Source organism: Littorina saxatilis, unplaced genomic scaffold (genome assembly GCF_037325665.1).
Source record: "Littorina saxatilis isolate snail1 unplaced genomic scaffold, US_GU_Lsax_2.0 scaffold_841, whole genome shotgun sequence".
In the NCBI taxonomy this organism is placed as follows: domain Eukaryota; kingdom Metazoa; phylum Mollusca; class Gastropoda; order Littorinimorpha; family Littorinidae; genus Littorina; species Littorina saxatilis.
In genome coordinates this window covers 5,889-22,500 of record NW_027126896.1, presented here as the reverse complement: position 1 = coordinate 22,500, position 16,612 = coordinate 5,889, and the positions used below count along the sequence as shown (strand labels likewise).

At 38.2% G+C, this 16,612-nt stretch overlaps 1 protein-coding gene and 1 long non-coding RNA gene across 2 annotated transcripts in view; one reads left to right on the top strand and one right to left on the bottom strand.

Annotated features, from left to right (window-relative positions):
• LOC138955393 (uncharacterized) overlaps positions 1–1,866 on the top strand; it is a 6,942-nt gene extending 5,076 nt beyond the window's left edge. The window contains exons 3-4 of the mRNA XM_070327005.1: positions 829–941; positions 1,828–1,866. Of these exons, the coding sequence (XP_070183106.1) occupies positions 829–941; positions 1,828–1,866 (152 nt within the window). The remainder of the gene's footprint in view (positions 1–828; positions 942–1,827) is intronic.
• A 2,446-nt stretch (positions 1,867–4,312) lies between these two features.
• On the bottom strand, positions 4,313–6,745 carry LOC138955391 (uncharacterized). The gene is made up of 2 exons (XR_011452220.1): positions 5,465–6,745; positions 4,313–5,422 (listed from the first exon to the last, which is right to left on the bottom strand). It is a non-coding gene; the product is annotated as an uncharacterized lncRNA (long non-coding RNA).
• Positions 6,746–16,612: the final 9,867 nt, after the last annotated feature.

Sequence of the window (16,612 nt, the reverse complement as noted above, 5' to 3'; positions counted from 1 at the left end):
GGTCCTGGCAAGTGCATGTACAAGCGAAGAAAGATTAAAGTTACTCCAATGGAAAATCTTACATAATATTTGTCCCACAAATATTTTATTGCATAAAATGAAGTTAAAAGAAAATAGTTTATGTAGTCTTTGTGATGAAATGGATTATATTGAACACTTCTTTTGGAAATGTAGCAAAATGAAATTGTTTGGGGAAAAAGTTAGAAGATGTATATTTGTTAATACGGGAGAAGATGTATTGTTTGGTTATTCTCCAGCTGTGCAAACCCCCATAAACAAAAATATTAATCATATTTTGCTAATTTCAAAAATGTGTATCAGTAAGTATTGATATGGTAGGCCTATTGATATAAATGTGATGTTAGGATATGAATTAGCGTTGAGATATTTCGGTATTGTGTAAATGTTGAAGGATGAATGATGATACGTTGTGGACGGATGCTTGAATTTTTTTTATTGAAAGCCCCACAATGATGTGCTTGGCAAATTTAAAAAAATAAATAAATTAAAAAAATAATAGGAAAACTACATTCGTACGCACCTACGTATTTGTTGGCGGAGTCTGTGTTAGTACAGTTGTAATCCCTTGAATCTAATCATTAGCCACACTTCCAATGAGTTTTGTCATAGCAGTTCTACTTGTAGTTTTAGGTTATGTTTGTAAGAAAAGCACATGTGTTGTAAGGCGTCTTGAGAAGGATGAAAGAAACAAACTTATTTGAGTAATTGAGACCCACATTGCGGCTGTAACGTCCTAAAGACCGAGAACACGTCACATTAATTCTCCTTAAGTTGTGAACCAATTCATTCCTCCGAGTTGTCCAACAGGCAACAGGGGAGCGCAGAGGACTCTGCGTCTGAACTATGCAGGAGATTTGCGAGAGCTGCACACGCGCAGTTATATACCCCAAGCTGGTGGGCCCGTTCTGGCTGCTCGCCAAGTATGAGACTCTACTTGATTAGACGTGCCCTTCAACTCTAGTGCTTGCTTTTATCCGCCTATGACATGAACACTTTTGCGAGAAACCCGAGATCGTGTATGGCAGACTAATGGAGTAACAAGTATACAAAACATTGTGGAGCAACAATTGTATGTGCTATATATAGACGAGCATAAAGCAAAATCGGATTTCTCAGACTGATTAACGTTCCTACTTCAGTTAAAAATAATCTCGTCTGTACTTTTCGCGCAGTAAAAGGGGTAGACCAGTAGTGTTTAAAATTAGAATGAAATTGGTCTCATTTCATTCTAAGCAACTGGACTAGATGTCAGAAATTTACACATCTTAAAAGACTTGCATCGATCGTTTTTGTTTCCGTCGACGGTTGTTTGTATATTTATCCATTGTATGGGTACTATGGATATTTATGGATATTACGTCCGTCTAGGCAAATTTGAAATAACTAAAACTGAACTTTGCACACGTGTGTGTACCTAGTTAACTCAAGCTTACATAGGATGATCCTGGTTTGCTATAAGTGTATACCAAAAACTTTACGTTTAAGTATTTGAAACGTTGTTGAAGTCAGGTTCTTGCTCTTAATTCTATGTTCACAATTTTCAAGATTTTTTTTGGATGCAGTTGGGTTCTTCTTGTTTAGTGGGTTGGTTCGCTGGTTATGCTTTTTTGTGTTTGTTTGTTTGTTTGTTTGTTTGTTTGTTGCTGCTTTTATTTTTGTTGTATATTGGCACAAAAGGCCACCAGTGCCCTGCCTAAATGTTACTTTGACAAACTGCGTCTATTGCATTTCAGTCTTGTCATGCGGTAGCCCCTGGGAACATTCCTGTTTGGATCAACTTTTCAGTTGTCCTTTGTGTGAATACAGATAGCTGTCACTCGCACAATAGCCACGCTAGGAATTTGAATGCAAGATTTTGGCCGTACATACACTGTTGCTATTTGATTTCACCGTCTCTGTCTGTCTGTCTGTCTGTCTGTCTGTCTGTCTATTTGTCTGTCTGTCTGTCTGTCTATTTGTCTGTCTATCTGTCTGTCTATTTGTCTGTCTGTCTATCTATTTGTCTGTCTCTCTATTTGTCTGTATGTCTGTCTGTTTGTGTTTATCTCTCTCTCTCTTTCTCTGTCTCTCCCTGTGTCTCTCTCTATCTGTCTGTCTGTCTGTCTGTCTGTCTGTCTGTCTGTCTCTCTCTCTCTCTCTCTCTTTCTCTCTCTCTCTCTCTCTCTCTCTCTCTCTCTCTCTCTCTCTCTCTCTCTCTCTCAAATAGTGAAATAGTCACCACTGAACGGATCGTTGTTCAAAAGTATGTTTCGTAAAGACTCGTCACAAATTTGTTGTTATTGCAAGAAGGATGTTATTGAGAATGAAGAGCATTTTGTTTGTACTTGTCCGCTTTACCAGAACCTGAGACAAAAATATTTGAATGTTGTTGTCTGTAGTCACGAAGATTATATCGGTTTGTTAAAATGCAGATATGAAACCCTCTGTCATAAACTTGGAGCATACCCGTTATATGCACTGCGAATTAGAGAACATTTTACTGAAAATGTGATTGCTATGGATGTATCGTTTCACTATCATGGTATTTGTAAAATGTTTCATATTCTCATGAATGATTCCTTTCCAACTTTCTGAAAACTGTTTTGTGAAATTAGATTTAGATTTACGTCTGATTTCATATGTTTTTCCTAGCTGTAACTTTTAAGAAAATTTGTCACTGTGTACATTACCCCCTTTTCAGGGGCCAATAGCATATAAGGAAATAAACCATTCTCTCATTCTCTCTGCCCAGTGAGGTGCCATACGTATTGCATATCAGAAGACGTGTATTTTGAGTGGTACATTTTGACCCCCCAACAATCAATAGCAAATATTTTATTTGCCTCAGCCTGAGGAAGTTCTTGGGGTAATTAATGATGTGTCTTTTGTTTCTTATCAGTGATTGTACTCTACGGGGAAGCGACGCGTAGAAGTCTGCAAGGCATACCAAGTGACAACTGGCAGATACCCCTATATTTGCTTGATTTCGATTTCTAGTGTGCGAAATGAGCTTTTACAGAATTTGAACACAAATCCATACATTTTTTTTAAATATCATTTACATCTCGCGACTGGAGTGGTCAAGAAATACTCTTAATCTGAACGTATGCCTTCTAAGCACGATTATGCCGATGCAGTTTGTAGTGAGCATTGCAACCCAAAACAAATAGTCATTGCTTTCGAATTGCTTAAGGTGGAGGTTAAGTCAACTAATACGTACGAAAGTCTCAGTTTTCAATTGCTTCGTGCGTCTTTGTTCCTTGATCAATATCTTGATTTTGGCACAGTTGTGTTCCTAAGCCTCTGCACTTTCCTTTGGTATCAGACTCATTATGTATAAAGGAGTCAAACACGTGATAGTTGCTAACGAATTAAGTAATTCGTTTGTTCCTATTTAGGTGGGTGCACATATGTGTAGTGGGGGTAACTGAAATTGAATAGAAGAACTGGGATTTGTTAAACTGCTTGCACAAACATAATTTCTCGGTTATGCTAAAACATTCTCCAGAGTTCAATCTAATATTATTTGGGCAAATAGTCCATCACACCGGTGATTCAAAATCAGATGACAGATGACTGTGAGTGTGTGTGTGTGACTGTGTGCGTGTGTGTGAGTGTGTGTGTGTGTGTGTGTGTGTGTGTGTGTGTGTGTGTGTGTACGTATGTGTGTGTGTGTGTGTGTGCGTGTGTGTGTGTGTGTACGTATGTATGTGTGTGTGTGTGTCTCTGTGTGTGTGTGTGTGTGTGTGTGTGTGTGTGTGTGTGTGTGTGTGTGTGTGTGTGTGTGTGTGTGTGTGTGTGTGTGTGTGCGATCGTCGTTTAGGGTAACTTTCATAAACTGATTCGAACTACATACATGCAGATGGTGTGAACCATTTTGCTTGATGAAAAAGAAGGAGTGAAACAGGACAGCGATCGCATTTGATACCAAAGACCACGATCGGCGAAGACTGTCATCATATTGTAACAATTTTCCTATTCTGAATGACTTTTTTCATCTCTTGCAGGTGGAAAACTGTAAAAGGTGTTTTTTTCTCTTCTGTTTAGCATTGTAGATATATGTGTACCCAGTTGCCAAATATAACTGAATGTAAATGGGTCATGCGGCCTTCATGATATATGGCAATTCAATATGTCTCGTGTCTTTCGCGTTGTGTTTTTCCCTTACCGAAGTGCATGCACTTAAACCTGATATCTGCTGCCTATTCTATCCTTCTTTAGCTAAATTGCCGGCTTTACAAATCCCGAGGGTACAAAGGTGACTTAATTCACTGACACAAGAATCATTCAGATGGAATAATGGAGTCCACACTTCTTTTTCTATGAAACTTTTAATAAACAGCAATGGAAAAAGTTAACAAACTTAAAAATGGCACACAAAGGAAACATGTCATAAAAATAGTTCATATTACAAAATCCCGGGGCGCATTGAAACGACAATCAAAAACAAGGGCTGATCATGCAAGCTTACTACTTTTTGTATTCTAGCTAGCATCCCCTTGAAACCAATTCTAAGTGAGGCTTTGCATATCTATATATAGCTAACTGGCTTGATCCCATACAGGATATTTTATCTCTACCAAACAGAAAAGCTTTCAAACACAATCTATTTAATTATTGTTATTTGGGACACAAAGTGGAAGAACAGTTCTTTGCTGAGGCCAAAAAAAAATTGTCTGTTTCTGGTCACCCGACCGACCCTAAATTTCGGCGCCGACCCTAAACTTTTTTTTCCAATCTCAAAAATTTATTTATTTTTTTTGGTGGTAAAGGACAGGGTGAGAAAATGAACAACAAAAACGTGTGAAAACGAAAGTCCGCTGACGATTTGTAAATGTGTTGAGTGTCTTGTCTCTATGTATAGTGAATCCAGTCTCTTTGCGCGATTTTTAAAGTTAGTTTTATTGGTCTACATTTGGGGTAAAAAAAAAATTTAAAAAAAAAAAAATCCCTACCTACCGACCCTATTTTTTTACCATGTTACCAGAAACAGACAATTTTTGTTTTTGGCCTAACTGGGAATTTTAGAGTTGGTTTAATGACTATATCTGACAATTTTATTTGTAAAGAACCAGATGACGCACAACCTATTCTCTTCCAATTTGACCTTAAAATCAAAACTTGTATTCCCCTATGTATGTGTACCGTAGAAACCCGAAGGCACTTTCTCGGTAACGCAGGTCACCTGCACATTTACTTTCCTTCCTAACTAGTTTAAAGACCGTTCAATTAAGTATCACCAGATCTCTAACAGTCCGGTTGGGATTTTGTTCTGGCTAAATAAAATTTTACAACCTAACTAAAAATCTTTTGAACCCCTACTTGGGATTTGGAAAAACCAAGCCAGTATCATGCAGGGAATTATGTTTTGAATTTATCACATCTTCACTATTCTGGCTCACAGTTAAATAAGAATCACAACCTCACTGGACTGTAAATCTTATCCAATCCAATCCAATCCAACATTAGTTTACCACTGCTATGTTTACTCTACAATATTCGTTCCGAAAATGCAAAGGCTTCTCTCTCCCTATTCTAATTGCTATTCTAATTCCTAGTGCCTATCCTCTAAATTCTAGTGCCTCCTAATCCTATTCTATCTTTTTTTCGAACATTCTCCGTAACTTTCTTTTCTAAGCAACTGCCTGACAAGGTATACAAACACGCGGAATTACAGAAAAAGAACAACAACCGCACAAAACTTGCAAAACATTACGCGGACAATATTGTCCACACATATCCCATTATTTTTACACTTGTGGATTCCAACAAGCGCTCCTTAAATAACAAATTACACTATTTTGCAAATCCATGTACATGTCTTCATTAAATTAACGTTTTTCATCCTTTGCTTTATAAATTCTGCTTTTTCAAACTGGCTCACAAATCGACGTACTGCCGACTTCATCGCCACAACGACGAGTAACTATGTTCTTCGCATTGCCTGACGAAGTAAAAAAAAAACGACCTCTCAATGAATTCAAAATGCATTAAGAACAATTCTTCTCCACACGTGTACCCTTCAGCCTATCGACTGACAGCTTTTCTGTATCTTTATGAACTTTTACTGACACACGATGTCGAAACCACTCAAAACTGCAGACCCAAACAAAACCCAAAGGTGCCCAGTTTATCTCCCTTGCCGAGTATGTCGGATGTCTCAATTTATATCAGTGCGTCTAGTTTGAATCAACCTGCGAAATATTTTAAAGACTAAACTCAACAATAGCTGAACAGATGAAGCTCTGCATGCCATGGCAGTCTCAAACCTTTAACCAATATATTTTAAGTTCAACTTTTTCAAATGTTTCTCCTCTGCCACAATATCAAATGCTGGCAAAACAATAAAAACAAACTAACATCTTTCAGAGGCTATTCGTGGGTTTTCTTTCCAACTTGGGAACAACACTGGACAAAGCAAAACATCAAATACAAATAAATGCCTAGCAGCTTTACTTTCCTACTAACATTACAGATAAGTTACGGAGAAGAAGAAGGGAGTCGGAGTTGTTGTCAAGTCACGTTTGACATTCAAAACTATAGATATTGTTGGGTTGATTGTAGTTTGAGAGACAGTCCAATGACCCATGTGAGAGATTTATCTTCAATCCCAAATGATTAAAAAATAAATACTAAAACAACATTCTTTTATAGCGCTGTTCATCGCCAAATGGCAGTCTCATGGCGCTTTACATTAGACATTAAAATTCAACATTTTACATATAAAAAGTTTCCTCGTAAGAAATAACATTACAAGCAATAGCATTGAACAAAACATTCATAGACAACGACCACTTATAGTCAAATAAGATAATCTAGAATTATTTTTGTTTAAAAGATGAAAAATACATAAGATAAGTAATAGACACATAGTTACACATAAAAAGTCTGACAATAAAACAGAACTGACATAAAAGCGTACAGATCTAAAATCAGAACGAAGATGTAACACAGACTGTGGGGCAACAAATTAAACAACTAAGAACAGGCATACTGTATTATAATACTACATTAGAACTTTTTAAATTTATACCCAATACACATTAAAACATCTTAATACTAATAGTTAACATTTTGTAAACAACAGGAACCAGGTACATATGATCCTCTAGAAGGTTTAAAAACAACCAGTCAACAAGCAAACTTATCATTCAGCACATTCACTCACAGGTTCCATGCACGCATTACACCACAGATCCAACATTTGACCTTGTAATCAAAAAGAATTTCAATGAAATAAAATCCTTTTGTTTTACGCTAAACAGGCTCAGTTTTTTTCTGCAATGTGAAATAATTCATGGTTTATGAGTAAACAAGTACACAAAGGGAATTTTAAATTGCAGGAGATCAAAAAACGAGTTTGAGCACAAGTGCTGCCAAAAGAAACTGTTAATACAAATGTTGCTCACACAAAATTCCTGAAAGAGTAAAGAGCTACAGAGCTGATGAGAAAAGTAGTTTAAAAACTTAATTGTCATGGTATGAGAACAACTGCACAATAATAATAACACCATGAGGATCTTACACACACACACAAAAAACGGGAAGGACTTTTTTTTTCAAATAGAACACTAACAGAACAGCAGCTTTGTTACCAGATAATCTGTTTACGAAGTCTACTTCCGACGAGGCTACATTCTTTCCCATCGGAATCCTATTCTTATTTTAAGGTCTATTTTGAATGTGTTGGCATCAAAAATGAAATAATTCAAACAACATAAGATAATAACAGTAACTTGGAGAGCAAAACATATTCAGAAAACGAAACTACAAGATAGTCTCAACGTCAGAATATGACGTTAGCGTGAAACAGTGTCTTTACTCTGCTATCGGAAAATATTGAACGGGTACAGCATAATTAACAACAGTATGTTCAAGCCCAAAAGTGTTTTAAGCAGCAAAACACATTCATTTTTTTAGAAGTAGACAGTTTAAACAGAATAACATGGGTATTAAATGTTTATTTAAAAAAACAAAATGTAATGCATTTTTGCAAGCATTTAATAAATGTGGTCTTTTTGTGTTTGGTGATTAAACGCGTGAGAAGCTGGACGAAACTATCAGGACATCAACAACAAAAAACATATTACGATACAAAACACACTGTCGAAACTAGAGTATGCCCAGAATGAAAAAAAGAGTAAAAGTTTGATGCGGAGTTGGTCTCGCATGACCCCCAGGTTTTTCTTGACAAGAAACAACACAAAAAATGACATCAATATGGACAGTATCATAACATATCATTTTTATATTAGAAAAATAAATATATTTCTCAATCAAATTATGGTTTTGGTATGAAGTGATTTTTTTCTCCTGCATGACCTCTCTCTTCGCCAGATCGCTTGGATCCGTATAAAATATGACTCTTGATTTGGTGCTTTTGGGGAAATGTTTGGTCATTTACTCACACATCAATTAACGGCGGTTCTACGAAGCAAATTTGTAGACATTATTCTACAGCTTGCATTTGAGTAAATGCGAAATAACTTCGTGGTCGTGTGTGGTTTCTATGTATTGATCTGCTTAGGCACTCGCTTATGGCATATACATCCAGGGTGGCTATTTGTGCACAGAAACATAACCGATAATGTGAATATTAAGAGATAAAATATCACTCTTTTCTAAGATGAAACTGATCCTACACAGGGCAAATATGGGTGGGCAAGGTAATTTATGCTACTTATAGTGTGAGTTGATAGCGTGTTATAATTATCAGTTATCTGTTTCGTGAATACCAGATTATTGTATCGGTTGTTAAATATGGGAACTACCTTTTCTCTCTGTCTGTCTGTCTCTCTGCACTCGCGCGCGCTCGTGGGAGAGTGCATGTATGTGTGTGTGTGTGTGTGTGTGTGTGTGTGTGTGTGTGTGTGTGTGTGTGTGTGTGTGTGTGTTTGTGTGTGTGTGTGTGTGTGTGTGTGTGTGTGTGTGTGTGTGTGCGTGTGTGCGTGTGCGTGTGTGTGTGTGTGTGTAGCCAAAATAGTTTGGTTTTTTTCTTCAGAAAACAAAGAACAAATTCAACATTTACCATTAGGTCTTCTACCAGGAACGCAAGTGCTAACTTTTTCACAAAGAGCAATATGAACACCAATGTGAAGTTAAAGTATCAAATTCAAAGTTCGAAATAAACCAAAAATATCGTCTGCAAATAACTTTATCTGTGACTTGTTCTTTCTTTACTCATAGAAAGCAAAGCAGATGTTGCTTTATTCTTTCGTTTTAAATCCATATCATAAGCAAATTAATGAGATTATCTGACAACGCCATCTTGTGCGTTTGCAGGCTGGCCTCATCAAAACGCACACATGGAGATGGGGGGAGGGGGGGGAGGATTCTGCTTTATTCTTTCGAATAAAATCTACATGTAAAACAAATTAATGAAATCCACCGACAACACCATCTTGGGCGTTTGCAGGCCTGGGGGGGGGGGGGGGTAGAGATGATTCTGTTTTATTCTTTCGAATAATAACATTTATATGTAAAACAAAAACAGATTAATAAAATCCACCCACAACACCATCTTGGGCGTTTGCAGGCCTGGGGGGGGGGGGTAGAGATGATTCTGTTTTATTCTTTCGAATAATAACATCTATATGTAAAACAAAAACAGATTAATGAAATCCACCCACAACACCATCTTGGGCGTTTGCAGGCCGGGGGGGGGAGGGGTAGAGATGATTCTGTTTTATTCTTTCGAATAATAACATTTATATGTAAAACATAAACAGATTAATGTAATCCACCCACAACACCATCTTGGGCGTTTGCAGGCCGGGGGGGGGGGGGGGGGGGTAGAGATGATTCTGTTTTATTCTTTCGAATAATAACATGTATATGTAAAACATAAACACAATAATGTAATCCACCCACAACACCATCTTGGGCGTTTGCAGGCCTGGGGGGGGGGGGGGGGGGTAGAGGTGATTCTGTTTTATTATTTCGAATAATAACATTTTGTAAAACAAGTTAATGTAATCCGCCCACAACACCATCTTGGGCGTGTGTGCGTGTGCGTGTGTGTGTGTGTGTAGCCAAAATAGTTTGGTTTTTTTCTTCAGAAAACAAAGAACAAATTCAACATTTACCATTAGGTCTTCTACCAGGAACGCAAGTGCTAACTTTTTCACAAAGAGCAATATGAACACCAATGTGAAGTTAAAGTATCAAATTCAAAGTTCGAAATAAACCAAAAATATCGTCTGCAAATAACTTTATCTGTGACTTGTTCTTTCTTTACTCATAGAAAGCAAAGCAGATGTTGCTTTATTCTTTCGTTTTAAATCCATATCATAAGCAAATTAATGAGATTATCTGACAACGCCATCTTGTGCGTTTGCAGGCTGGCCTCATCAAAACGCACACATGGAGATGGGGGGAGGGGGGGGAGGATTCTGCTTTATTCTTTCGAATAATAACATTTATATGTAAAACAAAAACAGATTAATAAAATCCACCCACAACACCATCTTGGGCGTTTGCAGGCCTGGGGGGGGGGGGGGGGGTAGAGATGATTCTGTTTTATTCTTTCGAATAATAACATCTATATGTAAAACAAAAACAGATTAATGAAATCCACCCACAACACCATCTTGGGCGTTTGCAGGCCGGGGGGGGGAGGGGTAGAGATGATTCTGTTTTATTCTTTCGAATAATAACATTTATATGTAAAACATAAACAGATTAATGCAATCCACCCACAACACCATCTTGGGCGTTTTCAGGCCGGGGGGGGGGGGGGGGGGTAGAGATGATTCTGTTTTATTCTTTCGAATGATAACATTTATATGTAAAACATAAACACATTAATGTAATCCACCCACAACACCATCTTGGGCGTTTGCAGGCCTGGGGGGGGGGGGGTAGAGGTGATTCTGTTTTATTCTTTCGAATAATAACATTTATATGTAAAACAAGTTAATGTAATCCGCCCACAACACCATCTTGGGCGTTTGCAGGCCTGGGGGGGGGGGGGGGGTAGAGATGATTCTGTTTTATTCTTTCGAATAATAACATTTATATGTAAAACATAAATAGATTAATGTAATCCACCCACAACACCATCTTGGGCGTTTGCAGGCCTGGGGGGGGGTAGAGATGATTCTGTTTTATTCTTTCGAATAATAACATTTATATGTGAAACATAAACAGATTAATAAAATCCACCCACAACACCATCTTGGGCGTTTCCAGGCCTGGGGGGGGGGGGGGGTAGGGATGATTCTGTTTTATTCTTTCGAATAATAACATTTATATGTAAAACAAAAACAGATTAATAAAATCCACCCACAACACCATCTTGGGCGTTTGCAGGCCTGGGGGGGAGGTAGAGATGATTCTGTTTTATTCTTTCGAATAATAAGATTTATATGTAAAACATAAACACATTAATGTAATCCACCCACAACACCATCTTGGGCGTTTGCAGGCCTGGGGGGGGGGGGGTAGAGATGATTCTGTTTTATTCTTTCGAATAATAACATTTATATGTAAAACATGTTAATGTAATCCACCCACAACACCATCTTGGGCGTTTGCAGGCCTGGGGGGGGGGGGGGTAGAGATGATTCTGTTTTATTCTTTCGAATAATAACATTTATATGTAAAACATGTTAATGTAATCCACCCACAACACCATCTTGGGCGTTTGCAGGCCTGGGGGGTGGGGGGTGGGGGAGAGATGATTCTGTTTTATTTTTTCGAATAATAACATTTATATGTAAAACAAGTTAATGTAATCCACCCACAACACCATCTTGGGCGTTTGCAGGCCTGGGGGGGGGGGGGGAGAGATGATTCTGTTTTATTCTTTCGAATAATAACATTTATATGTAAAACAAAGTAATGTAATCCACTGACAACACCATCTTGGGCGTTTCCAGGCCTGGGGGGGGGGGGTGAAAATGTTGGTTTATTCTATCATAACAATTCAAAGATATCAACCGACAACACCATCTTGGACGCCGGGCTGGCCTCAGTAGAACGATCGAATAGAGAGCAGGATGCGGACGGAAGATTCTGCTTTATTCGTTCGAATTAAATCCATGTAAGTAAATTGATTAAAACAACCGACAACACCATCTTAGGCGTTTGCAGGATGGCTTCATCAACTTATGAAGATGGGGGTGGGGGGGGGGGTTGTTGGGATGGACATGTTGCTTTATTCTATCAAACAAAATATATATGTAAAAAAAAATGGGACCATCTGACAGCGACATCTAGGACGTGTGCAGACTGACCTTATCCGAACGCGCTAACATAGAACGCGTTTAACAACAAAATTCAAAACGTCTCGTAACGGTATTGTAACCATTTTAAAGCTGCCCATCTGCGGAACTGTTGCGAACTTTATCCAACACTTCTTTGAGATTGGATGGTCACGTTCTCCTCTGTCTGAACAGCTCGGTCATGTGTTCGTTTCTCAAGCACCATCATGGGTGTTGCTGCCTCAGGATCCTCTGAACGATGGCTGTGTTCTCTGAGACACACACACACACACACACACTCACACACACACACACACACACACACACACACACACAAACACAAGCATAAAGTGTATGTTAAAACTTAAAGATTACATGGGTGTGGTACTATTGGACTCATAATGTATAGTGTGTGCGTATATATGTGTGTGTGTGTGTGTGTGTGTGTGTGTGTGTGCGTGTGTGTATGTATGTGTGTGTGTGTTTGTGCGTATGTGTGTGCGTGTTTGTGTGTGTGTGTTTGTGTGTGTGTGTGTGTTTATGTATGTGTGTGTGTGTTTGTGGGTGTGTGTGCGTGTTTGGGTGTGTGTGTGTGTGTGTTTGGGTGTGTGTGTGTGTGTGTGTGTGTGTGTGTGTGTGTGTGTGTGTGTGTGTGTGTGTGTGTGTGTGTGTGTGTGTGTGTTTGAGTGAATAATAGTTTGTGTGTGTGGAAAAAGTGAAAGGGATGTACCTCATATAGATCCGTATTCCCAGGAATGCAATGACGACAAGAAGGATGACGATGACAACCGACATGACGGCATAGATTGTAATGTGTGCCAGGTCGTCACTCTCCGCTAAGAAAAAGAGAAGCTAATAGCACTGAAATACTAACAGCACTTTTCAACGGAAGATCTATTTGGAACACGCATGCAAGCGCGTGCTGTCATACAAACAGATTAAATACGTATACATCTAAGGCCATTTTAAGTTTACCAACAGTGCTTTAAGCGAATGAACGAGTACGAGTACCTGGGCATTTTAGAGAGCAGCTAAAAAGAGAATTAATTAAAGCAATTTGATAAGTGTAAAATATACAGTTTTCAAACAAACTAATTCTATAGAAAAACAAGTCGCGTAAGGCAAAATTACAACATCTAGTCAAGCTGTCGAACTCACAGAATGAAAGTGAACGAACGGATTGCATTTTTTCACCAAGACTGTATACTCGTAGCATCGTCAGTCCACCGCTCGTGGCAAAGGCAGTAACATTGACAATCCAGAATAGCGCGGTAGTGGTTAAGCTGAGCAGGAAAGCACGCTTTTCTATATCTCGATTCTATTTAACTTTCTGCTCTTGTTTTTAATCCAAACATATAATATCTATATGTTTTTGGAATCAGGAACCGACAAGGAATAAGACAACATTGTTTTAAAATCGATTTCGGAAAGTTATTTTAAATCATAATTTTCATATTTTTAATTTTCAAAGCTTGTTTTGAATCTAAATATAACATATTTATATGTTTTTCTTGGAATTAGAAAATGATGAAAAATAAAATGAAATTGTTTGAATCGTTTTATAAAAAAAATTATTTGTAATTACAATTTTCCGATTTTTAATGACCAAAGTCATTAATTAAATTTTAAGCCTCCTACTTGAAATGCAATATCAAAGTCCGGCCTTTGTCAAAGATTGGTTGACCGAAATGTCAATCAATTACATTGAAAAATGAGGGGGTGACACAAGCATAAAGTGTATGTTAAAACTTAAAGATTACATGGATTACACACACCCACAAAAAGCCGGATATGACGTCATCAAAGACATTAGGTCTGGGGATATCATTCCCAAGAACTCTCATGTCAAGTTTCATGAAGATCGCTCCTGTAGTTTACTCTGAATCGATCCACACACACACACACACACACACACACACACACACACACACACACACAAACACACACACACACACACACACACACACATACACCACGACCCTCGTCTCGATTCCCCCTCTATGTTAAAACATTTAGTCAAAACTTGACTAAAAGTTAAAAGAGACGGTATCCCCGAAGTCAAATATTGTGACTTGAAACTTAGCTTTCGATACCAGAAAGTTGAACTAAACTTCGCCAACAAATAATTGCGACACATTTTGCACCCAAATTAGATCATTATTTCCCGTGTCATTTCATTCAAACTTTCTATGCCAATACTTTGGCAGTACTTGTATATCAATCATTTTGTCTAAACACATGCGATGTCATGACTTTTTTTGACACAAGTCAACAATCCTATGATGAGTTTTGAAACGTTATCCGGATCATGGAATAATTTCTGAACAGATAAAAACAATCCAACATTTTTTTTTCCCAAGCACAACATTGTGGGGCTTTTAATCAATAACATGCATCCGTCTACATAGTATCAACATTCCTCCTTCAACATTTATAATAAATATGTAAATGGCAAGTATACAAGACATGTAAATACAACATTAGGACATAACAGACAGACATATAACATACCGTTCGCCTACAAGTAAGGCCAGAACATAACATAACATGCAGATTACAATACTGATAAAAAGAGAGAGAGAGAGAGAGAGAGAGAGAGAGAGAGAGAGAGGGGGAGAGAGAGAGAGGAAGGGAGGGAGAGAGCGAGAGAAAGATGATGTGCGTGAATGTCTAAACCCCGTGCATGGAAAATCCAATACCGGACCACAAAGTCAGCAAGAATTAAATATTCCTTGACACATGGAATAGACCGATAGTTACCTGGCTGTTCAATAATAGTCGCATATGTATCATTGACGCGTTGCATCGGTACTGTGGTTGTCTCGATCATACTTTTTCCTGCAACATACCAATTGTGGGTAATCAACCAAACAAGCGAAACAGCAGCAACCAAGATTCGAAAGAAGAAAAATCTGTGATGTAGTGACCGCAAGCACTTTCATGGCTGTCTGAGGCAAACAAAAAGAATGCCCAAGCGAAAGCAAAGGAAAAAAAATATTTGCAGAATTCAGTCTGCAAAGACAGAGCAGGCATTTTGAAATAATTGAACTTGCAGACACTGATTAGTCAACTTGACTAAAAAATTTTAAGATAGGCTTGGAATCAAGACGAGTGTGTGTGTGTGTGTGTGTGTGTGTGTGTGTGTGTGTGTGTGTGTGTGTGTGTGTGTGTGTGTGTGTGTGTGTTTGTATGTGTGTGTGTGTGTGTGTGTGTCAATTTCAGGAGAACAACTAAACATATGGGCGTGTGTGTGTGTGTGTGTGTGTGTGTGTGTGTGTGTGTGTGTGTGTGTGTTTGTATGTGTGTGTGTGTGTGTGTGTCAATTTCAGGAGAACAACTAAACATATGGGCGTGTGTGTGTGTGTGTGTGTGTGTGTGTGTGTGTGTGTGTGTGTGTGTGTGTGTGTGTGTGTGTGTGTGTGTGTCAATTTCAGGAAAACAACTAAACATATGTTTATTAAACTATACATTTCCATTCTTCTTTGGTTTTCTTTTTATATATATATATATATATATATATATATATATATATATATATATATATATATATATATATATATATATATATGTATAGGTTACAACACGAGTGGTTTTTTATATGGCTTGTATTTCAGTCAAGACCCAGCGGATGAATATCATCGGGAGACACGAGCCTTTGGCGAGTGGCTCTCGATTGATATTCCCGCTGGGTCTTGACTGAAATACAAGCCATATAAAAAACCACGAGTGTTGTAATCTGTATATCCCATTCTACCATCAAACACAAAGTGTAGACTACTAGCGGCACTGTTGCGATCTGGGGAGTGTGAAACAGTGTTTTCAGCGAGACTTGGCCTTTTTGCAACCTTAAACTAAGTGACCGTCGCTGAAAAAATAAAACGAATGAGTGCATCTATAAGTACGCGGTAACACTACTTTCAGACCGTTTAAAAGCTTTAAGTAAAGGTTCATAAGTTGCAAGAAAGTAATGAAGTCGTATAGAAATCCATTTAGTTGAAGCGCACAATTCTTTTGCGTTTCAGGTCGGCGGAACGGGGAAACCGGTTTGGCCCCCATTTGGCTTACTCGACTCGATTCAGAATCGATTCCACGTTGTTTTTTTCGAACGCATCATTATACAATTAGTCTTATTGACAGAGAAGCAAATTTTAGGGAACACATATGTAGATTTAACCATTTGCTCCCTATTTGAAATGTATCTACATGTTTTGCGAGTGTGTTTGCATGAACCTAAACTGGTATGGGTGCGAGGAAAACAGGACCCAAGTCTGTCACCGCCGCTTGATTGCATTTTGAAAGAATATGACTGCATTACGGAAAAATACACACATGTTAAGTTCTTAGATACCTTCATCGCCAATGTGGACTTACTGCAGAGCCAGGCAAAAGAGTAGACTTGCTCGCAAAAC